This window comes from Apodemus sylvaticus, chromosome 9 (genome assembly GCF_947179515.1).
Source record: "Apodemus sylvaticus chromosome 9, mApoSyl1.1, whole genome shotgun sequence".
Taxonomy (NCBI): Eukaryota; Metazoa; Chordata; class Mammalia; order Rodentia; family Muridae; genus Apodemus; species Apodemus sylvaticus.
Genome location: NC_067480.1, coordinates 72,554,915 through 72,579,518, shown reverse-complemented (window position 1 = coordinate 72,579,518; position 24,604 = coordinate 72,554,915). Strand labels below are relative to the sequence as shown.

Below are 24,604 nucleotides of genomic sequence, written 5' to 3'. Positions count from 1 at the left end.
AACACCTTGTAAATCTATATCTCATCTTTGCTGCCCGGTTACCTTCTGGGCAGGGCCCTCCCCTCAGGGCAATCCATTTCCACCTACACTACTGGACGGTTTCTCTCCTGCAGGTTTTAAATCTGATCCCTCTACCTCTGCCTCCGAGTTATGATTTTTGTCCATCTCTCTCTCTCTCTCTCTCTCTCTCTCTCTCTCTCTCTCTCTCTCTCTCTCTCTCTCTCTCTCTCTTCTCTCTCTGTCCCTTGCCTGCACAAACTAAAGTCCCGCCTCCATCTTTCTGCCCAGCCAGTCTTTAATATCACCTGAAGCCTGCTGGGACGGGAACCCTCAGGTGTGGACGCATGGGAACCGAGATAGGCACAGCATTGGAACCAGTCCCCAGCATCTCACCATTTCTGTCCAGATTTTTAAGAAAAAGGCCCTTCTCTTAGATACAAATTGAGCATAACCATAACAATCATGTAAATTACAAAGTAGGATATATAAATAACATCCAGCCCTTCGTATTTGTCAATTAGATAAAGCGCTCTACCTTCCATCCTAACTCAAAGAGCTGACAATTCTATACTTGAGTTATGTTCTGATTTTAGCTTGCGTTACCATATGAAAACCATCCTTTCAAATCTATATCATCTCTCTCAATGCTAAACAAGTTGGGTTTGATTATGAGACTTTTAACTTGTCTTCAGCCTCCTCAGAAACAAATTATTATTTAAATATGTAGGAAACAAAATCATAGCTTCCAAAACCTAAACAAATTGCAGAGACAACTGATTACCTGGACACTCAGTCCCTTACTCCTTCATTTCCCTGGTGTTGGAGCATCTGTCTCCAGCCTCCTGGCCCAGACCTGCAGTGAAGCAGGAACCATGATGGACTACGCTGTCCCACGCTGTGTCCTTCCTGGACAGGGCTTTTGTCTGTAGATGAGTGGGGCTCCTGGTGCCTCTCTATGGAGGTTTTGATGCCCAAATTCTTTTTTGAAGGGGAATGTGGAAGTTGTCAGGAGCAGACATATCTCCTTGTCAAATGATCTTTAATAATGAAAAAACATTATATGTCATATTCTGTGGATTTCTGATGTTTTTGAAGACTGTGTACATAAAATCTGTCTGAACTGTTAAATGTCACTCTTAGGCATTTCTATTTGAGTAATATTGAAAACAACGTTTTATTATAGTTAAATCAGGTTCTAAGATAGCCATGAGTTTTTTATTACCTGGCCCCTACCTTTTGTTACTTAATCATCCTAAACAGTTTGTAACAGCCATTATTAGAAGGCCTGGGTCTAAGCCTGTGTTCTTAAATGTGTTGCAAAGGCGCAATGCCTACCTAAGAGTAGCAAAAGTAGCTGGGTGGTGGTGGCACACGCCTGTAATCCCAGCTCTCTGGGAGGCAGAGGCAGGTGAATTTCTGAATTCGAGGCCAGCCTGGTCTACAGAGTGAGTTCCAGGACAGCCAGGGCTATACAGAAAAACCCTGTCCTGAAAAAAAACAAATCCCAAAAAACCCCCAAAAAACAAGCAAAAACAAAACAACAAAACAAAACAAAGAGTAGCAAAAGTAATTTCAAATTTTGTATCAATATACAGATTTATACCATTGAAAACCTTAAATCCATATCAATATATAAATTTTGTACCAATGTAAGAAATTATAACTTCAATTTTGCATCAGTTATAAAGATTTCTACCAATGTAAGATTGTGGCTATATAATGCTTTGCTTAAGAATAAATTTAGTAATCTATCCCATCTATTTTCTTCCTGTTCAAACTTAGACCATTCCCAAATTATCCCTTAAATTGACAACCTATCTATAATTTATAAAATAACCATAACCACATACCCAAGGGATCAGGGTGACAACTTTCCACAGCCTCTTCCTGCTGAATAGGGTGATGAAAAATTCTCTAAAGGGGTGGGGAGAGGTAGGAAAATTGGAAAACTTGGTTAGACTTCAGAAAGCCAGCTTTAGCATCTGCTAGCCAGACTCTGTATGTGTGGAAGGCTCAGGGCTTGACTGAAGTTTTGACTGCATCCGTCTGAAAGGTTGGATGAAGCGAAGTCATCTGGAATCACCAGCTATTCCTGAAGCTGTCTTTGGAAGTAATGGATTTTGCAAGATGCACAGATCAGTTAAGGATGAATCTTTACTCCTTATTAGAGCAGGTGAAAGACAGCTGCCTTTTGAGTTAATTTAACCAATCATCAATTGTGAAATCTTCCTTCATGCTATATGAAGGATGGTACAACAAATCTTAAGTATTCCTTAACCAACAAGATTTATTATCTAATTTTAGCTGAAGTTTTGGCTGGAGATGTCCAGGAATCAGCAAATCAAGTTTGATTTTTCTCAAGTTTTTCTTTTCTGTAGCCACGATCTTCAGAAGGTCTTCCCCTGTCATATTTGATACAAATCACTCTGGAAGGAATTCAAAGCCTTTTCTCCTTACCTGTCAAGACAAATACAGAGCCTCTCCCAAAACAGCATGTCCTTGGTCTAGTAACCAAAAATCATTAAATGTATAGCTTGACCTCTCTCCCAGAGGAATTTTAATATCATAAATACCACCAACCTTATAATCATCTTCATTTTGATAATTAAAACAACTCAAGGGAATTAAAGCAATCTAAACAAATATTATCTGTTGAGACAGTTCTCTCCCACCATCTCCCGTTTTGTTCTTACACAATCTTAAATAGTGAGACCAAGGCCTAAGCTTTTACTGAGACAGGTTAGCCTCCCTACCCCTGTTTTTGACCTATAAAAGCCTCAGTTATTTATCTTAGTATACTTAAGTCTTCTTTGCTTTATTTACATTTCAGATGGTATCCCCTTTCCTCAGTACCCCTCTGAAAACCCACTATCCCCTCCCCCTTCCCCCTGCTCACGCCTCCCCCACTTTCCTGACCTGGCATTCCCCTACACTGGGGCATCAAGCCTTCACAGGACCAATGCTCTCTCCTCTCAATGATGTCTGAAATGGTCATCTTCTGCTACATATGTAGCTGGAGCCATGGGTCCCTCCATGTGTACTCTTTGGTTGACGGTTTAGTAGAGCTCTGGGGGTACTGGTTGGTACATATTGTTACTCATGCAGGTCTACAAACCTCTTCAGCTCCTTGGGTCCTTTCTATAGCTCCTCCATTGGGGACCCTGCGCTCAGTCCGTTGGTTGACTGTGAGCCATGGGCATTTTGATCCCCCTTATAAAAAGGATCAAAGTCTCCACACTTTAGTCTTCCTTCTTCTTGAGCTTCATGTGGTCTGTGAATTGTGTCTTGGATATTCTGAGCTTCTGGGCTAATATCCACTTATCAGTGAGTACAAACCATGTGTGCTCTTTTGTGACTGGGTTACCTCACTCAGAATGATATTTTCTTGTTCCATCCATTTGTCTAAGAATTTTAGGAATTCATTGTTTTTAATAGCTAAGTAGTACTCCATTGTGTAAATGTACCACATTTTCTGTATCCATTCCTCTGTTGAGGGACATCTGTGTTCTTTCCAGCTTCTGGCTATTATAAATAAGGCTGCTATGAACAACATAGTGGAGCATGTGTCCTTATTACATATTGGAGAATCTTCTGTGTGTATGCCCAGGAGTGGTGTAGCTGGGTCCTCCAGTAGTACTATGTCCAATTTTCTGAGGAACCACCAAACTGATTTCCAGAGTGGTTGAACCAACTTGCAATCCCACTAGCAGTGGAGGAGTGTTCCTCTTTCTCCACATCTTCTCCAGGACCTGCTGTCACCTGAGTTTTTGATCCTAGCCATTCTGACTGGTGTAAGGTGGAATCTCAGGGTTGTTTTTATTTGCATTTCCCTGATGACTAAGGATGTTGAACATTTTGTTAGGTGTTTCTCAGCCATCCGGTATTCCTCAGTTGAGAATTCTTTGTTTAGCTCTGTACCACATTTTTTAATAGAGTTATTTGTTTCTCTGGAGTCTGACTTTTTGGGTTCTTTGTATATATTGGATATTAGCTCTTTATCGGATGTAGGATTGGTAAAGAATTGCCTAAGAATTTCATGAATTTTCCCAATCTGTTGGTTGCAGTTTTGTCCTATTGACAGTGTCCTTTGCCTTACAGAAGCTTTGCAATTTTATGAGGTCCCATTTGTCAGTTCTTGATTTAGAGCATAAGCTATTGGTGTTCTATTCAGGAAAATTTATTTCCCCTGTGCCCATGGGTTCTTCCCCACTTTCTCTTCTATTAGACTCAGTGTATCTGGTTTTATGTGGAGGTCCTTGATCCACTTGGACTTGAGCTTTGTACAGGGAGATAAGAACGGATCAATTTGCATCCTTCTACATGTTGACTGCCAGTTGACCCAGCACCATTTGTTGAAAATGCTGTCTTTTTTCCACTGGGTGGTTTTAGCTCCTTTGTCAAAGATCAAGTGACTATAGGTGTGGGGGTTCACTTCTGGGTCTTCAATTCTGTCCCATTGATCTACCTGCCTGTCACTGTACCAATACCATGCAGTTTTTATCACTATTGCTCTGTAGTACAGCTTGAGGTCAGGGATGGTGATTCCGCCAGAAGTTCTTTTATTGTTGAGAATAGTTATTCACTATCCTGGGTTTTTTGTTATTCCAGATAAACTTGAAAATTGCCCTTTCTAACTCTATGAAGGAACTGGGTTGGAATTTTGATAAGGATTGCATTGAATCTGTAGATTGCTTTAGAAAAGATGTCCATTTTTACAATATTAACCTTGCTAATCCATGAGCATGGGAGATCTTTCTATCTTCTGAGATCCTCTTCAATTTCTTCAGAGACTTGAAGTTCTTGTCATATAGATCTTTCACTTGCTTGGTTAGAGTCACACCAAGTTATATAATATTATTTGTGACTATTGTGAAGGGTGTCATTTCCCTAATTTCTTTCTCAGCCTCTTTATCTTTTGAATATAGGAAAGCTACTGATACGTTTGAGTTAATTTTATATCCAGCTACTTTGCTGAAGTTGTTTATCAGTTTTAGGAGTTCTCCAGTGGAATTTTTGGGGTCATTTAAATATACTATCATATCATCTGCAAATAGTGATAGTTTGACTTCTTCCTTTCCAATTTGTATTCCTTTGACCTCCTTTTGTTGTCTAATTGCTCTGGCTAGGACTTCGAGAACTATATTGAACAGGTATCGAGAGAGGGGCAGCCTTGTCTAGTCCCTGATTTTAGTGGAATTGCTTCAAGTTTCTCTCCGTTTAGTGGATGTTGGCTACTGGTTTGCTGCATATTGCCTTTACTATGTTTAGGTATGGGCCTTGAATTCCTGATCTTTCCAAGGCTTTTACCATGAAGGGGTATTGGATTTTTGTCAAATGCTTTCTCAGCATCTAATGAGATGTTCATGTGTTTTTTTTTCCCTTTGAGTTTGTTTATCTAGTGGATTACATTGATGGATCTTCAAGCTCTTTGTATAGCTCCAAACCGAACTGTGGGAAGAAATTCTTACGTGGCTTAGGTAAAATCTGTAGCCTCTTAAGAAGTCCGTCCGTTCTCCCCAACTCCTAATCTTATATCATGGTGTCTGTGTATTCCATCTGAGAATCTCTAAATAATTTTTAACAGTGTGCCATCTGTAGCAGTGAATTCGTTAAACTGCTTTGGCTCCTAGCAAGTCATGCTGTACCTGCCCAAGAGCTCTCTGGATTTGAGAATGAAAAGACTCTCACCAGCTAATTTGGTATTCCTTGACTAGCTCAGTGACTGGACATTTCTCATCCTCCCCGTGGTTAGCATACGTTCTCCCCTGCAACTTTCCTGAGTCAGCTTGCTAACATTTCATCTCTGTTGCCCCAGACCCAGTGAGCGGAGCGGGCCCTGGGCCACCTTCCTGAGGCTCACGTGCTGCTCGCTTCTCCCCTGCGGCTCCTGCTTCCCTCTGCGTTGCCAGCACAGTGATCCCCCTCTTCTTCCCCTCTCTGTCTCTTGCCCATGCAGTCTAATAGTGCCACCATCTCCCTGTCCAGCCTCTGTCTGTACAGCAATTCTTTATCATCAGTTGAAGCCTGCTGGGGGGCAGGGGCTCTCAGGTCTGGAAGCGTGGCTCTTTGGATCCAAAGTAATACATAGCATTAGAACCAATCCCCAACAGAAGAGAGCTTGGTGGTCAGAGCACCAGCTGAGCTCACAGAGGATCAGGTCAGGGTCCAGTATCCATGTGGCAGTTCCCATCCACCTGACTCTTTGCGGGGCATTGCATGTACACGGTACAGACTTACACGGGAGCAAACACCCAGACACACAAAATCAGGTAAATCTAGAAATAGTGATAATAAAAAAACAAAATAATGAACAAAAATGCAGCTTTCTAAGAGGGGAAGGTAGCTTGGGACTAGGTGGCCATGAAGCCCCTCAGCTGTGAAATTTGGAAATGTGAGACAGGCAGCAGGCACTCTAATCTTCCCTGTGACACTGGCCTGGCTGGCTGGGCCTGGAAGAGAGTCTGGATCATTGTTTTACCTGGGGAGCTGAGGAGGCCCAGAATGCCCCCTGCCCACCCCACATGTGCCCCCCCCCCATGCCTTCTCATTTACTGGAAGCAGGGCCTTGCTATGTAGCCCAGGCTGGCCCAAACTCCATATCCTCCCAAGTTCTGGGATCACATGCCTGGCTGGGAATTATACTCTTGTTTATTGAGGCAGACTTCCATGTAGCCCAGGCTGGCCTGGGGTTACCTGTCTATCTATCTGAGGCTGGCTTTCACCTTGGCAATCCTCCTACCCCATCTGGAGTCTTCCTGAAAGCTGGAATGACATGAGTGTGCCACCACTCCAGGTTGAGTTGGCCTGTCAAAAACTAAGACCTGCCACAGCTGTGGCCATTGACAAGGCCCCCAAATGCCACCATTCCTGTAACTCCTAATAGCTGGGTTTTGTCCAGTTTGATCTAGTGATGCCTGCAACCATCCTGCTGGCCAGGTTCACAGTGAACTGCTATGGGAGGCTTTGACTCTCTGAGGAGAGGGGCAGACGTCGATCTAGAGAAAGGTCTAGAAGCCTTGAGAGCCTTCTTTACAAGCTTGGGTGCTGTCCCAAGCTGCATGCAGTGAGTGCCTTGTCCCAGAAACAGGACAGAGACATGTCCTCCCCTGGAGACCAACCCTCCAGGATGAGCAGTGCTCTCCACTGTTGGACAGTCCTTCTGGGGACAGAGCACACAGGAGAAGCCTTTGTCACACTGTCACACTGTGAACAGAATCCTGGGAGTAGCCGCCTCTACTCAGCAAGCCAGAGGCTCAGACTAAAGGCAGTGCCTGTGACCACCAATGCTAGTGGGGCACCTGGCAGCCAATCATGGGGACAGAGCCCCCAAGTTACTGTGTCTATAGAGTATTCAGAATGTTTGTGGGGACTACTCAGAATGCTTGTTGCAGAGTGTGGGGTGCTTGATTTCCTACCTGAGTCCACAAGATGGACCCCAGGCTACCCCCTCCTCCGTCAGTGTTCACCAGAGTAAACACTCTTCTCTCCTTTGGGGTGTTGGTGATGTGGGAGCAAGGGAAGTAGAGGCCAGGTCTTAGTAGAGAAGCTGCCACAGCTGGGCAGTGGTGGCACACACCTGTAATCCCAGTACTTGGGAGGCAGAGGCAGGTGGATTTCTGATTTGAGGACAGCCTGGGCTACAGAGTGAGTTTCAGGACAGCCAGGGCTACACAGAGAAACCTTGTCTCAAAAAAAAAAAAAAAACAAAAAAAAAGAAGAAAAGAAAAGAAAGAAAGAGAAGAGAAGCTGCCACGCCTGTGCATCTGTGGCACAGAAAGAGAATGCGCGTCTTGGCTGGAGACAGAGCCAGGGAGAGAGGAGAGTTATCAGTGACCTGCCTTTGTCCCCGCAGTGACTGCTGTCGTCCCTGGGGCTACCTGTGGTACCGCAGCTCTTGGTAGGGCTTTCTGGAGGGTGGGAATGTCACAGCCTCAGCAAAGCTGTTGCACCTTCCAGCCAGGTACAGGGAGGGGTTCCTGGGGGCCACTGTTGCCTGGCCGGCTCAGGGTGGCCACTGGCCGTGAGTCTCCACATAGCCCTGTTTCTACAGCTGGTTTAGAGAGCAGAGGCAGCTGGAGCAGGATTGGTGGCAGGAAAGGTCCTCAGGAGAAATCACAGCTTTATCTGGAGCTGTCACTAGTAACTGCTGGGACCAAGGCCTGGCCTGAAGCAGCACAGGTCCAGGAGCCTCCAGGAAGGCAGCAGTTTCTCGGGAGGCTGGGCCTCTGCTCGCCCAGCACAGGGGCTCCCACAGGCCACCCTGTCTGTCTACAAGGTGCTCCTTGGCCCTTCCTTACTGCCAGGCAGAATGGGCGTCTGATTGATCTGAAAGATGTGACATTTTTTATGAAACTAAAATGTAGAAATGACCCAGCATTGCTGCCGGACGTGCTCACAGTGGACAGTTCTCCACTCCTGAAACACACACCTGCATAGAGAACATGGAAAGGAAAGTGGGTTAGCTCGACTCAGAGGTTTAGAGGCTCCATCCTGCAGCCGCCTGGGACCAGGCCACAGGACACATGGCAGGAGTCTGTAACAGAGGAGACCAAAATAGAGAGGAAGAGGCGACTGCTACCTAAAGTCCTCTGATCCAGCCCCACCTTGAAGTGTAGCACCATGCTGGTCTTTGTGCATCCGGCCCACTGGTGGCTGCTGCAGACCCTACCATAGCAGGATCATAGTCAGGTCTCTATTGCTGTGAGAAAGAAGTTGGAGAGGAGAGGGTTGGTCTCATCGTATGGGAAGTCAGGGCCGGAACCTGGAGGCAGGAGCTGATGCAGAGGGAGGGAGGGTGCTGCTCACTGCCTTGGACCCCATGGCCTGCTCAGCCTGCTGAGCCCTGAACCCAGGACACCAGCCCAGGGATGGCACCACCCACAATGGGCTGGGCCCTTCCCCATCAATCACCAATTAAGAAAAATGTAGCACAGAGGTTGGTGTCAAGTTACCATAAGGCACCCAGCACAGGACCCTTGTCAGACACTGTCCACCTCAACACTGCAACCCCAAGGGCCCAGTTAGCAACCTTCACTCTTTTAAAAGAATTATTCTCTGTTTATTGGGAAAGGTGTGAACTCGCCCTGTTGTGCTTGCATACCTCAGAGGCCGAGTTGGGGGAATCATTCCTTCCTTCCCTCATGGGGATCCCAGAGACTGAACAAGCTCCTTTGCTGGCTGAGCCATCTTGCCAATCCACCCTTACTCTTGTGCCTCCCTGTGTGAGCCCTCCTATCCCCTGTCTAAAGCCCAGCCCTCCTCCTGTCCTCCTCTTCCTCCTCAGATCTCCAGCCTTCAGGAAAGATCTAGAATCAGGTGACAAAGAAAGGCAGGGCTGCAGCCTCCATACCCAGAGCCCCTGCAGTGTCCTCTCTCAATGACTCCTTGGTCTCAGCTTTGGTCTTGAAGTGCCATGCCAAGGTCCTGGGGCACCAACACAATGCAGCTCTGCTCCTGCCTCACAGAGCTGTGGTGTCAGGGACACAGCGTAGACCTAAGTGGATAGAGAGCTGAGAAGAGAAGCCCGAGGGTCCAAGTGGCCCTGGTGTGTGAGAGCCACACTTGTGCTGGGTCCTCAGACAGTAACAGGCTCTGCAGCGCAGGGCCAGACGAAGCTCCCAGAGGAGCGGCAGGAGCGCATGGCTAATCCCTGGGCTAACCTTGGCCCTCAGCCTTGGTCCTTGGTGTTCTGTCGAATGGGAGACCCAGGGGTGGCCAGAACTGGCTGGGGTCTGCACTGAGCTAGGGAGAGGAGAAAGGTGCTGTGTAACGCCTGTCAGAAGGGGACAGCCAAGGCAAATGTCCAGGATGGACTCAAAGCCTTGGGCAGGAGAGCTCAGGCCCTTGGAGACCGCTGTTCTCAGGCTAGCCTCCACGTCACAGTCCTTCTGTCTTGACCTCAAGTTCAGGGATAGGGAAGCCCGCACGCATGTGTTTCCTTGTGTAAGCTGCCACCTGTTCACCCTGTCGCTAGAAAGTGGCGACTGGTTTGCTGCTGCATGGCACCTGCATGGGACTGCGGGGACAGCAGAGACATCTGCTGGGCTGGTGCCAGCCATAGCAGGCTCGTGGCTGGAGGCTTGGGTGCAGCTGCTGGCTGGGACAAGCAAGGCGGCAGGATGGCCCAAAGGCCCGGACCCAGTGCTCAGAGACCCACAGGGGCTGATCAACCACAGTAGCGGGGGAGGCCAACTCCTCCTCAACCCTCTGGCTGCCCAGAGGCAGAGCCAGTCCACCTCTAGCCAACTCTGGCCTGTCATCTCCAGAGAGACAGCTCTTGGTCCTGTGGTGCCAGAAAAACGTTCCCAGGCCTTCTGGGCTCTCAGCACAGTGTGGCACGCAGCCTTCTGTCCACTTCACTGGACACCCTGCAGATGTGGCATCTGCGGTCCTGGTCAGAGTGTCTGTTGTCCCCAAAGCAGCCCTCTGACCTGGATTTCTGAACCATGCTGAGCCTGGCCCTAGGGTGCTGGAGAGGGGCACAGGAGCTGGGAGACCAGCAAAAGCGACATGGGCCTCTGTGTGACAGGGACACCCTGCCTGACCCCATAGAGGAACTCCCCAGAGTGCACCCCCTGTTTAGAGAGGAGCACAAGTCGGCTTCCCTCAGCAGCAGCCCAGCCATGTGGCCATGCACCTGTCAGTCACTAACACTGACTCCCCTGGGAGACAGAGCATGGGGAAAAGGACACCAACCTAGGAGGGGCTGGTCAGGCACAGGCGCCGTTCACAAGCCGCAGTGACTTCCTGTGCACAGAGGGACTCAGTTCCTTGCCAGCATAGCAGCTCATCTCTAGTCACAAGGCAGCCACCGCGTCAGGTCGTGTGTGTGTCTTACCTGTGGGACAGATCTAAGACAACACCCATAGCAGGGACCAGGTGGTGGGTTCTTGACAACTCCCTAAGCCATGGCCTCTGCACACAGCCTCAGCCGCACCTTTTACTGACTCTCGGGCCTCTCTGGGTATCTAGGTTTACCCAGTGCCTTCTGACCTTTGGGGCTGGGCAGGCCATCAGCCTGGTGGTGCGCTCCCTGTCCTGTATTTCTGCATCAGAATCTGTCCCTTTGCTGTGGGATTAGATTTCAGTGTTCCCAGGAGTGTAGTGCTGTGGGCGTGTTTCAGCCTGGAGATGCTGTGTGGTCTGTCACATTGGGGTTTATAAAATAAGTCAAGGAACATGGGGGCATACATTTTGGCTGGGTGGGTGGGGTGATGGGTGGGTGATGGAGAGACAGAAGTACTTGGCATACTTACTCAGGGGACTGAAGTGAGTCCCACACAGGTGGCTGTCACTGCCCTTGCCAGCACAGGGAAATGAGCTGCTGTCCTGGGATTCTAGGCTTTTGATGCCTATCTGTCCTCCAGCTCCAGTGGCTTCTGGACAACTACGAGACAGCAGAGGGTGTGAGCCTGCCCCGCAGCTCCCTGTACAACCACTACTTGCGCCACTGCCAGGAGCACAAGCTGGAGCCAGTCAACGCCGCGTCCTTTGGCAAGCTCATCCGCTCCGTGTTCATGGGCCTGCGCACGCGGCGCCTGGGGACCAGGTGGGTTTCACCCCAGGGCTCCCGCATCTCATGCCAGAGACCCAGCTCCCCAAAGCCCACGGACCTCCGGCCCCTGTGGAGGCCTCATGACTTCCAGCTGTCCAGGGTTGAGGTGGGGAAACACTAGGAAGAGAAGGCCGGACCGGGCCGAGACACAGAGTTCACTCTCATTTTGTAAATTTTGTTGGTTTGGTTTTGAGACAGGAGCTCACTATGTAGTCCAGGCTGGCCTTGAACTCACAGAGATCCACCTGCCTCTGCCTCCCAAGTGCTCAGATTAAAGCCTATACCACTACACTGGGCTCATTTCATTTTTTAAATCCATTTGTAATTCCTCTGAACAAGCATTTTTTATTTTAATTTTTCTTTTGGCTAGGCTCCACTACACTGGCCTCAGTCCATTGTTTGTTTGGTTTTTTGTTTTGTTTTTTTCATCCATTTAAAATTCCTCTAAACAAGCTATTTTTATTTTAGTTTTTGTCTTTTTAGACAATCTCATGTAGCCCAGACTAGCCTCGTCACATATCTGATGATACTGAACTACTGCCCCTCCTGCTCCTTCTTGGTACTTTGTAAGATACACCGTTTTCCAAAATGGAGTGTCAGAACCTGGTATGGTGACACACACCTGTCATCCACACTCAAGATATGTCGCCATGTTCCCCAGACTATAAGTGCGTATCATAACATCAGCTATGAGATGAGATGAGGGGCACTGGGCACGAGCTGTCAGTCACAGTCACAGAAAGTAGGCAGACTGGGCTGGACACCCCAGAGCCTGTGTCATGCACGAGAGGCTTCCCCAGCAGAGGCTGCTGTATATCGAATGAGAGTCCCTCAACTGTGTCTGCCCTGTAATGTTTTATTCCAGGGGCAACTCAAAGTACCATTACTATGGGATCCGCCTGAAGCCAGACTCCCCGCTGAACCGCCTGCAGGAAGACACACAGTATATGGCCATGAGGCAGCAACCCACACACCAGAAGCCCAGGTGGGTGACAGGCCAGGCCCTGCAGCCCTCCATCCCACGGTGCTGCAGCAGTGTCCCCAAACGTGACAGGCAAGACACTCCACAAGGCTTCTGTTCTGCCTCCAGTGTGCTTGGACATATACTCACTGAGACGTGGTGTCGGATGAGGGACACTTTATTGCCTAAGCCATGTCCTCCTCCATGTCCTCCTCCTGTGCTTCCCTCCCACCCCGATCTTGGCAACACACATTTTTCTTTTGTTTTCATGTATTTTCTTTTTTAGGTATCTATATTTCTATTTTTTTTCTAGAAACCACAGACCCTAATTATCTTGTTTTGTTGAGGTACTGAGGACCTCAAATACCCTACGGAGGGGTCCTACCCCCGACCATGCCTTCAGCTCCTCACTGGGAGATTCCAGACAGAACTCCACCCTAACCACACCCCAAACCCCTCACTGGTTCCTTTCAGGACCAGCAGACACAAGGGACATCCCAGAGAGACAGACCTCACCTCACAGCCCTTTGCCAGCAGCGTCTAGGAAGCTAACTGCTCTGTGGCTGTTTCTCCTCTGTGCACCTATATGATGTTTCTAGTAGATCCACCTCAAAGCAAATCCAAAGTCAGAATTGCCACAGGAATGACACATCTAGGATCTGTGGTGAGGGTCTCATGCCTCCGGAGGGGAAACTGCATGGAGACATGCTGCAGGTGAGGTCAGCACGAGGAGAGTCTGCCCACACTGGGATACCATTCAGCCAGGAAAACAAAGGACAGTCTAATGTCTGCTCCAACGTGACTGGGCACATGAGCCAGTCACAGGACACATGGCAGGGTCCCTCCCAGGAAGGTCCTGGTGCCAGCACAGTCACAAAGACAGGAAGGGGTGGAGTTAGTTCTGGATGGTGAGGACATCTGTGTGCCGGCTTCCTGCCCCTGAGCCTGGTGCCCAGCAGCACTGCTCCTGGGCCAGGACTGTCCGGGCGCAGGGCACTCTGTACAGTTCAGGCCCCAGCACTGGAAGAGAAAGAATTCTTGTTGTTGACTGCTCTTAAAAGTGGCACGCCAGCCCCGTGTGTGTGCACACACTCTGAGACCTCTGTGCTCCCTGGGCTCATCCCAGGGAGGACTGCTGAGGGGGAGCTCATGGTAGCGTTTGTGTCCTCTGCCTAGGTATCGGCCGGCCCAGAAGTCAGACAGCCTCGGGGATGGCAGCGCTCACAGCAACATGCACGGCATGCCTGAGCCAGCCGTGGCCGCTCAGGGCCAGCATCACCAGCAGTACATAGGTGAGTGTGCGGCTGCACCACCGGATATACAGTTGTAGATGAGTCTTCCGACGACTCCTGAGACCCTGGAATGATGAACAGCAGATATGTGAGATGACCAGAGACTAATGAATGACTGGGACATGGCAGAGACAGTGACTGGCAAAGTGGTTGCCGTAACAGTGGTGACTTTGGCAGTGCACCCAGAGCTGAGCACAGAGATTCCTCTGTGACTGTCCTATGGCCCAGGCTGATCTGAGTACTAGAGTGACAGGTCACTGTGATGCTGGGAATGGGACCCAGGGTCTCATGCATCTCAGCAAGCACTCTAGCCAGTGATCCAGCTCTCGACTGTCTGCCGAGGTGATGTTTCTGAGACATTGCTTACCCTAGGTCCAGAATAATACCTAAGGAACTGATATCCACAGTTGCCGCATGATGACAGCACTGTTGTGCGTCTCCAGGGCCTGTGTCCCCTGGAGCCATATGTGTGATGTGTGGACTCTCTCCCCAGATGTGTCCCACGTCTTCCCAGAGTTCCCGGCGCCTGACCTAGGCAGCATGCTACTGCAGGGGAGCGTCACCCTCCATGATCTGAAGGCACTGCAGCTGGTGTACCGCAGGCACTGTGAGGTGACGCCCTACTCAGCCAGACCCAGCCCCTCCCTGCAGCTCCATTGCGCCATCTTAGATCTGTGTCCCACTGGAGGCCGGAGCCCTGTCCCCCACTGGACAGACCTTGGGGACACTGCCTCTGCCTGTTCTCTTCTCATGAGCAGGGCCCTTTGGGGACCTCAGAAGAGCCCACAGCTGCCCGGAGCACCAGGCACGTGGCCGGGCCTACCCCTGACAGGCTGTTCCACTCCTAGGCTACCTTAGATGTCGTCATGAACCTCCAGTTTCAGTACATTGAGAAGCTGTGGCTGTCCTTCTGGAACTGCAAGGCCACCTCCAGTGATGGCCGTGCCTCGCTACCTGCCAGGTGACACCCCAACCCCAGGACAGGGCAGACTGAGCCCATGTGCTCCTCAATTTAATACCAAGACAATGTCCTGATGACACCTTCCATATGTCTAGGCTGTCTGAGGAAGGCCTAGACACCCCCTCTCTGTGCTGTTAGACTTGGTGTAGTAGACTTGGTGTAGTTGACGAGTGAGTCCTGGAACCACCTGCTTCTACAGCAGATGAATACCTGGTCTGCTGTAGTTCTGGGAACCTGGGCCTGCACATGCTAGGCCTGCACATGCTGGGCCTGCACATGCTAGGCAGGCCTGTTCCCCTGAGCCCTGGCTCCAGCTCTTGCTGTAGCTTAGGCTGGGCATGGCTTTGTCATCCTTCTGCCTCGGGTTCCTGAGTTTCAGGATCTATGCTACCAAGTTGTGACCCAGCCCAGAGACTACAGTGACTCGCATCATCCTGGGGACCCAAAGGGGCTCCACAGCTGCCTGAGCAGCATGGCTGAGGGGCAGGACAGTGCCCTAAACCCGAGCAGAGCCTGCGCAGAGGCTAGTTTCCTCTGCGCTGTGTGGTCTCTGCCCTGTCTCTGGCTCACCTGTGTCCCCTCCCTCTCCACAGTGATGAGGAGCCGGAGGTCACCCTCCTCCCTAAGGATAAGCTCATCTCTCTGTGTAAGTGCGAGCCGGTCCTGCAGTGGATGCGAAGCTGTGATCATATCCTGTACCAGACGCTGGTGGAGACCCTTATCCCAGACGTGCTGCGGCCTGTCCCCAGTAAGCGGCCCAGTGCCAGTGCCCCGCCCCCCCAGGGCCCCGCCCCCCCCAGAGCCACCACTCAGTCCTGCAGTGTCCCCTCACTTGCCAGCTGCCCCCCATTCCGGACTCCAGGGAGCTCTGTAGGCAGCAGGGCTAACAGTGGGCCAGGGCAGGTGCCAGCTTCCCAGAGGTTCCCTGGAGCAAGGGAATCCAAGAGTCATCAATTAGGAAAACCATTGCGGCCACCTCAGTTTCAAGGGCACATCGATGAGGCCATCTGTGGGCACCAGGAATGCTTGCTAGGAGAAATGTCAAAGACTGGCCCATTAAAGAGAGGATTCCCTATAAGTCCAGACAGCCTTGGACCCACACAGGCCCTGCCCAGCTCAGCGCCCTTGGCCCCAGAATGGGCAGCACACCGAGCTACAGCCTTGGACGCGCACCTTCTAGGACGTGTATGTGGACTGTTAGTGTCCAGCAGTCTAGATCTTTCCAGATGCCCTGAGGAGCTTCCTACCAGAAGTCAGAAACTCAGAGAACTGGGGCCTTTCCTGGGGACCCGCCACGGTGACAGGGAGGCTCAGGGAGACAATGATGTCGGAACATATTTTCTTCAAAAATACTCTGAAAAAAAATTAAAATTCAAAGGAAAGTAAAAGCAGCATGACTACCCCGGCACGGCGGCTCATGCCTTTCACTCCAGCACTTGGGAGGCGGAGCAGGCAGGTCTCTATGAATTCGAAGCCAGCCTGGTCTACAAAGTGAGGTCCAGATCAGCTATGTAGAAAGACCCTGTCCTGAAATCAAAATCAGAAAGTCTAAATTTCTTCTTAAAGCAAGTCAGCAGAAAATAAATTCAGATGTTGACAGAACACACTTTGCATGCACACATATCTGACCCTGGTGCTGTGGTTCTGGTGGCGTATAGGTCTTGACGGTGGCGGCCCAGGCAGTGCCGGGTGCTGGGCAGTGTCCTTGGTCTCTGTCCTGGGAGCTCCTTCACTGTGCCAGCCATGCGTATTCCCAGACAAGGCCCAGTGTCTCCTCAGAGCTGGGGACACGTTTCTGATCCCCACTGTCACCTGGCACCTCCTCTCTGGGTGTCCAGGGCCTCAGTCACCCTCAGACTGCCACTTGTCCCTCTGTGGTACTGTCACCTGTACTGGCATCATCTACATGGCATCTGGCGGACCCACTGGGAGGGTGCTCCCTCCCTCACCATGAGCCTCTGGTTCACCCCTCCAGGTTCCCTCACCCAGGCCATCAGGAACTTCGCCAAGAGCCTAGAGGGCTGGCTCATCAATGCCATGAGTGGCTTCCCTCAGCAGGTCATCCAGACCAAGGTACCAGCACGCATGGGTGGGGACTCCTCAGCTTCCCTGTGTGTCTAGGAAAATGGGCCTCCCAGGATGCTGTGGGGTAGGAGAGGAGCTGGCAGGTAGAGGACCATAGATGGCCCTGGAGGTGACAGTCTTGGGCCGCTATAGAGCAGACAGCTGCATTGGTTGGCAGGTGGGACTTTCATTTCCTTCCCAGACCAGAATCTTCAGTGTAAATCTGTGGCCCGGGTACTCTGGAATGTGTGTACTCAGGGATGCTGGAGGCTGGGGCTGGAGCCACGACTCAGGAGGTAACATTTGCCACACAGCATGAGGACCTGAATTTGGACTCTGTCACTATAAAAAAAAAAAGAAGAAGAAGAAGCTGTGCATGCATGGTAGCACACACTGTAAACAACACAACAGCCACTAGCCTGAGCTGTAAGCCCTGTCTCAAAAAAGTGCCGTGCAGAGGCCGGGAGGTGGCTCTGTGGGTAAGAGCTCTTGTCACCAAGCCTGAGTGGGTGCCTGGGACCCACAGGAAGGAGAGAACCAACGCCACACCTGACCTCTGACCTCCACACACACACCATCACATATGCACATTCACACATTTATAGGTAAGATAAAAGCTAAAGCCAAAGCCAGGCAGGGGTGGTACACACCTTTGATCCCAGCACTTGGGAGGCAGAGGCAGGTGGATTTCTGAGTTCGAGGCCAGCTTGGTCTACAGAGAGAGTTCCAGGACAGCCAGGGCTATACAGAGAAACCCTGTCTTGGGCTGGAGAGATGGCTCAGTGGTTAAGGGCATCGACTGCTCTTCCGAAGGTCCCGAGTTCAAATTTTCAGCAACCACATGGTGGCTCACAACCATCTGTATGTAACAAGATCTGATGCCCTCTTCTGGAGTGTCTGAAGACAGCTACACTGTACTTATATATAATAAATAAATAAACAAATCTGAAAGGAAGGAAGGAAGGAAGGAAAGAGAAAGAAAGAAAGAAAAAGAAAGAAAGAAAGAAAGAAAGAAAGAAAGAAAGAAAGAAAGAAAGAAAGAAAGAAAGAAAGAAAGAAAGAAAGGAAAAGGAAAAGGAAAAGGAAAAGGAAAAGGAAAAGGAAAAGGAAAAGAAAGAAACCCTGTCTGGGGGGGAAAAAAACTAAGGCCAAAAGTTAAGACGCCAACTTCAACCCCTGGCCTCCACACCCACACCCACACATAAGTTTGGTGGGTGTGAGAATTCTAGACCCCATTCCCTGAATCTTCCAAAACAGTCTCATTTACCCCAAAAGTTCTGTCTTCCAACTCATAATCCTCCTGCTTCGGTCCCCTAAGTGCTGGGACATGCCACCCCATCAGGGTCTATTCCAGAAGCAGGGACAACCACAGGGCCAGGAGGAAGCCCTTAGACGTGCCTGTGATGGCTGGCTGCGACCTTCATGCATCCCTGCACCCTCAGTGTGTGTGTAGCCACTTGCCTAATGCAGCAACACAAAGAGGGTGTGTATGTGGAGGGCACAGTCTATCATGGGCAGAGCACAAGACTGCTGGGTACCCGTGTCTGCTCTGCTCAGCCAGTGGGATGTGTTTCCCCTCCGTTGGGCAATCTAGACAATTCCTCAATGAGATGAGCACAGGGGCTAACATGTGCCCTCTTCCATACAGGGTCCTCCATCCTGCACCTTCCCCCTCTGCTATCCTGAGTCCCCACAGGCCTGCAGGGAGCAGAGTGGTGTGTGTGCATGTGTCTGTGTGTCTGTGTGCACATCTGTCTCTCCACCCCCATGCAGAGGCTTTGCTGACCTGTCCCCTGGCTCCCTCGTAGGTGGGTGTCGTAAGTGCCTTCGCACAGACGCTGCGGCGCTACACGTCCCTCAACCACCTGGCGCAGGCGGCACGCGCTGTGCTGCAGAACACATCACAGATCAACCAGATGCTGAGTGACCTCAACCGCGTGGACTTCGCCAATGTGCAGGTGACTTGGCTATGACATCCGCTTGCTTGACCTTGCGCTGGACTGGGTCCTCGCCTCCCCACCAACCATCTACTGTGTCTGGATTCCTTTGGTAGCTGGTTTAACTAGCAGTGCTCTTGTCTGTTTGCATTCCAAATGCTCCCGGCTGCTGGACCTTGAGTGTCTGGCTCTGTCTTGCCAGAAAAGTACAAACAGTTGCTGAGTTAAGGACAGCCCCTGGGGCTCCGAAGCAGAGTTAAGGACAGGCCCTGGAGCTCTGAGGCCATCTTTTTAGCAGATTGTAAGGCTTTGTGACGCTCAGTGGCACATGCCTGTCATCCCATTTAGGAGACTGAGCCAGGAAAATTGGGAGTTTTAGGCTAACCTGGGCTACTTTTTTAAGACTTTGTCCATAAACAAGGAAAGGTAGAGTTGGGGTTCAGTGGGCAGAGCACCCTCTTAGCACCCAACCCTGGGCTCCATCCCCAGCAACACATCAACCCAGGGGTTCAGAGTCATCTCAGCAGTTTGAAGCCAGCCAGGGCTACACGAGCCCCTGTCTCAAATAAATACAATAGAAGGTCCCAGGCCCTCAGCAACTATGCCTTTGCAGGAGCAGGCCTCATGGGTGTGCCAGTGTGAGGAGAGCCTGGTGCAGCGTTTGGAGCATGACTTCAAGGTCACCCTGCAGCAGCAGAGCTCACTGGACCAGTGGGCCAGCTGGCTGGACAACGTGGTCACCCAGGTACTGAAGCAGCACTCAGGCAGCCCCAGCTTTCCCAAGGCTGCGCGCCAGTTCCTGCTCAAGTGGTCCTTCTACAGGTGAGCTGGGTCACCCCACATCCATGATAGGGAGGTGCCACCCCTGAGGTCCAAACACCGTCTGAGCCCTAATCCGGACTGTGTGGGGTCATGTGACCTGAGGGCAGGGCTGGAGCCCACCATGGCCTCAGACAGATGCAGGAGCTACTGACATTAAGTCCCTGGTGGGACCATCTGGAAAACAGCATTGGGACTTTCCAGGACAAGAGCTGGCTGCTCAGGGCCTTACACACTCCAAGATACAGAGCTGAGGCTGTGGTCCCCCAAAGCTGGAAGCCTTAGTGGCATCCTAGTCAGGGTTACTATTGGTGCGAGGAAACACTGTGACCAAAAGCAAGTTGGGGAGGAAAGGGTTACTTAGGTTTCTACTTCTGCATCATAGTCCAGCACAGAAGAAGCCAGGACAGAATCTCAAACAAAGCTGGGACCTGGAGGCGGGAGCCGCTGCAGAGGCCTTGGAAGGGGCCGCTTACTGGCTGCCTGGCTGGCTCCAATAGCTTGCTCAGCCTGCTTCTTCTAGAACCGACGGCCACCAGCCCTGAGGTCACCACCTGCAGTGGGCTGGGCCCTCCCTCCCTCATTGATCACTAATTAAGAAAATGTCCTACAGCTGGGTCTCAGCTCAATCTTCTGGAGGCATTTTCTCAATTGAGTCTCCCTTCTCTCAGATACTCTAGCCTGGGTCAAGTGGACAGGAAACTAGCCTGGACGGAGGGGCAGGTCTGAAAATGGGGCTGGGGCTGACACTGCTGCCCAAGACAGAAGCCAGGGCTGTGTGAGGTTTTTCACGGGGCTGGCTAAGACCCAGGTCACTCTGGTCCTTAAACTCCACCATCAGTCACATGCTGTCACAGAAAGCTGTTGATTGGAGCTCTGTGTGGAAGGGAGTCATGGAAGAAACCCAAGTCAGCTGTTGTGTGGTGACTGCAGCATGAGACACTGGCCCCCACCCCAACCCCTTCAGAAGAGAGGGATAAAAACAAGACAAATTAAACACAGAAGAGCTCATGGGACAGGCTTCACCTGTGATGTCAATTCTGACGCGGGACAGGAGGCTAAGTATTAAATAAATAAGTCATATGTATGTTTTTAAAGAGCTAAAATTAAAGTAAAAAAGCCTTGAGGTGTAGTGCCTTGTCCCCCCGGATCCCGTATGTCCCTGTGTGTGTCTGGAAATGGGCGGCCCCCCACCCCACCTTGCCTCTGGGAACCTGACGGCCTCTGGGAACCTGACGGCCTCTGGGAACCTGACGGCCTCTGGGAACCTGACGGCCTCTGGCGGGCAGCCCTTGCAGTGCTTGCAGGGATGCTCAGATCATCCCAGAGGGGCCGGGCCAGCACCCCAGGCCCAGGTCCAGAGGTGGCACCCATTCTCTGTCCCTGTGTCCACAGCTCCATGGTGATCCGCGACCTGACCCTGCGCAGTGCCGCCAGCTTCGGCTCCTTCCACCTCATCCGGCTGCTGTATGACGAGTACATGTTCTACCTGGTGGAGCACCGTGTGGCCCAGGCCACCGGGGAGACGCCCATCGCCGTCATGGGCGAGGTGAGGCCAGGGTGACCCACCCCAGACCCCCACATAGCAGCTCACATCTGTATGTAACTCCCTCTCCAGGGAATTCAGTGATGCCTTCTGGCCTCTGTAGGTACTGTACATGCACACACGCACACCGCACACACACACACATTTGCCTCCTAAAAAGGCCAAGGACTGAAGTCACAGGAAGGCCTGTGCTCTATGCGGCCATTTTTGGGGCCTGCAAGAACAGGGGCTCAACCCACATCACCCTCTCAAAGCCCCGTCCTTCCTAGTCAGTCACCTAGCCTTACTACAGAGATTCATGACTGTCCTGTGCAGGCCTGTGACTCCCCCTTCTCTTACAGTTCAATGATCTGGCCTCCCTGTCGCTGACCTTGCTGGACAAAGGTGGGTGTGCCCTTGTTCCTGGCCCCCTCGCACAGTATCCGTAAGAGGGACCATTGTGGCGGCCTCTGTGGTGGGTTGAGAATCCCAGGAACTAGGGTGCAAGTGGTGGGAGTTCTGGTAACTGAGCATGGGCTCTGGTGACATCCTGTAATAGTGCAACGGTGTGAGGCGAGATTATTACTGGTCAGTCTGGGCGGCAGAGGCCAGCAGCTAGTGACCACTAGAGACCCGGGTTAGAAGCCCAGCCTACTGATGCACCCAGGGGTGACCCCTGCAGGACACGGGAGCAGGTTGACCTGAAGCAAAGGCGAGGCAAGTTTCACAAGCCACTCTATTCATAGTGGCACCTCTGTCCCCTCACCCCTGCAGAGGACATTGGGGATGGACACAGCAGTGAGGCAGATGTGGATGGCCACAGCCTGGGTGAGCCCCTGGTGAAGCGGGAGCGAAGCGACCCCAGCCACCCACTGCAGGGCATCTAGCTGCTTCCCTGCGTCTTCCACGTGCTTCCGGAAGGCGTCGCCTGGCCCTCTAGGGACCTGGACTATCAGCTGTATCACACTAGTGCCTCATCAATGATGCCATGTTTACTGTGACCCACGGTGGTATGGGGTCCCCAGCCACAGGGTGCCAGAGACTGTCGGGAGCTAAGATGGTCACTCGCGCTGCCATACTCTGCTAAGTGCCCCTGACCCTGGGCCGTCCCCCGGAGGATACAGCGACCTGCTGTGTGTGAGGGTTGTGAGGCACATCCCCAGAAATGTCCCAGCCACCTTGGTGGCTTTACCACTCAGCTGCTCCCAACTTAACCACCATTTCAAAGAAAACCCACTCCAGTAGAGCCCAGAGCGGGAGGAAGCATCCTCCTCTCAGGACACTGTGGGGGCTCTGTGGGTCCCCTGTGTTGTGCTCCCCGTGCTCTTAATGGACTCTCATGGACGGGCAAGGCCTCCTCCAGGCACAGGCCCTGGCTCACAGATGCTAACAGCATCTCATCTCATCCTGGACAGGTCCAAGCCCCCAAAAGATAACAGGCTCCCAGCAGGGCCAGTCACAGCCCGATGCTCCGCTCATCCGCGTGACTAGGCTGTCTGTCCAGTCCATAGTTGACACCAAGATAACCTGGGCACCTGTGTTGGGTTTCCCCCAAGCAGCCAAGGGGTCAGCGCCATGTCTACACTTCCTGACACAACTCCAGAACCTGTGCTTAGGGCACTGCCTGAGCCCCCGCAGTCTTCCAGACACCTCCCCCAAACTAGCCATGCTTGCTGCTGGCCTGTGGCCAACGCCCTCTCCACCCCAGACCGCAAGATCTCTGCGGACAAATGAACACCACAGCCTATTGGGCCCTGAGTCCTAGAGGCCCCAACATATCACACCTTGCTGCTGTCGCCATGTTGAGAATTATGCCCCAACACAAACCCTGTCCTCCCACACCTAGGAAGCACCTAATGAAATACGATAGTTTCTTTTTGGAAAAAAAAAAATGTTCCCCCCAATAGTTTCATGCTGTAATTGTTCTTAGAAGGTTCTTGTGAATGTGTCCATCGCAATATACCTGGCGTCCATGTTTGTTCATTCAGGCGACACTGGTCACCAACACAAAGCCTTTAGACAGAACAGCTTTAAAGGATGGTGTCCTTCAGGACACTGATGCTTACCGTGACTGGACTCTCCAGGGTCTCCCCTTGTGGAAAGCAATACACACTGGATTTTCGCCTTGCACTGTTGTCCTTTGTTGAGTAGACAGACCCCCATCCATACTCCAGCTCTGAGGGATCTAATGGGTGTCTTCCAAACTCACTCCGGGGCATCCAGCCTCCCATTTAGCCCCATGGCTCCTCAAAAGCTGAGACTTTGACCTCAAGGTCGCTCCCTTCTGGGAGTGATAGATTTGTGTCCCTAGCAAGGGCAGCTTGGAGCTAGTGACAGCAGGATCTGCTTGCACAGGGTAGCCCTTCCAGACCCAGCAGAATAAATGCACACGTGTTCCTGGCACCCAACAGGTGCTTCTCAGGGTGAGGGCAAATGCCAGTCTCTCCCAGGAACTTGGGTGTGTCCACAAGTGGTTCCTTGGTTCATAGATGTATCCAGTAGGTGAGTCTGGTGTGGTGGGCCTAACCTGCTTCAACTCTGGTCTCCCACCTGATGAAGAGAGAGCTCAAGGGACACTGGTCCTTTGTGGTTTAAGAACAACATTTTAAGATTTGGGAGCTGGAGAGATGCATCAGTGGTTTGAGCACTGGCTGCTTCTGCAGAGGACCCAGGTTTGATTCCCAGAACCCACAGGGTGGTTTACAACCATCTGTAACTGCAGTTCTGTGAGATATGACATCCCCTTCTGGCCTCCACAGGTATTGCATGTATAGTGCACAGACATATTTAGGCAAAGCACCCACACTCACGAAATACTTTTTGTTTAAAAGGAAAGGGTGGAGGAGCTGGAGAGATCGCTCAGTGGTTAGAGCACTGACTGCTCTTCCAGAGGGCCTGAGTTCAATTCCCAGCAACCACATGGTGGCTCACAACCATCTGTGATGGGATCCAACGCCTTCTTATGGTGTGTCTGAAGAGAGTGACAGTGTACTCACATAAAATAAATAAATCTTTAAAAAAAATAAAAAGTGGAAATTCCCACACACAGGGACACGTTCTTTCTGAAGGGTGCCCTTGCCTCCCACTCCCGGCTGATGTATCTCCCATCATCCTTGGGTCCTGCTCTGGGCCCTGCCTGGCCACCTTTACTGACTTCACCCATTCCCAGGACAAGTTTCCCCTGGTTCAGACTACTCTCCCATGCTCAGACCTGTCAGCGCCTGGTCCTTAACAGAAGATATGAGTGCAGATTTTCCAGAGATTCTTAGGATGGTAGCAGGGGTGGTATGGGGGTGACAAAGCTTGGCGTTGCCTGTCAGACATTCAGGACTAGCCTTCAACCAAGTGTCTTGCCTTCAGTGTCTTTGTGAGCACTGGGCCAGGCCATTTTCTGGGGCAAACTCTGGGGCACTTTAGAGTACTAAGCAGTGTTCCTGGGCTCCATCTGCCCCATGCCACAGATACAAACACAACCATGAAATTCACAGATG

At 51.2% G+C, this 24,604-nt stretch overlaps 1 protein-coding gene across 1 annotated transcript in view; it reads left to right on the top strand.

The window, feature by feature from the left end:
* Window positions 1–23,241, top strand: part of Rfx2 (regulatory factor X2) — a 59,102-nt gene extending 35,861 nt beyond the window's left edge. The window contains exons 6-17 of the mRNA XM_052192437.1: window positions 11,367–11,548; window positions 12,420–12,539; window positions 13,692–13,807; window positions 14,301–14,419; window positions 14,656–14,768; window positions 15,362–15,516; window positions 16,744–16,841; window positions 18,641–18,790; window positions 19,383–19,591; window positions 20,984–21,137; window positions 21,476–21,518; window positions 21,888–23,241. Coding sequence (XP_052048397.1) covers window positions 11,367–11,548; window positions 12,420–12,539; window positions 13,692–13,807; window positions 14,301–14,419; window positions 14,656–14,768; window positions 15,362–15,516; window positions 16,744–16,841; window positions 18,641–18,790; window positions 19,383–19,591; window positions 20,984–21,137; window positions 21,476–21,518; window positions 21,888–22,000 — 1,572 coding nt within the window. The 3' untranslated portion in view covers window positions 22,001–23,241. The remainder of the gene's footprint in view (window positions 1–11,366; window positions 11,549–12,419; window positions 12,540–13,691; window positions 13,808–14,300; window positions 14,420–14,655; window positions 14,769–15,361; window positions 15,517–16,743; window positions 16,842–18,640; window positions 18,791–19,382; window positions 19,592–20,983; window positions 21,138–21,475; window positions 21,519–21,887) is intronic.
* The last annotated feature ends 1,363 nt before the right edge of the window (window positions 23,242–24,604 follow it).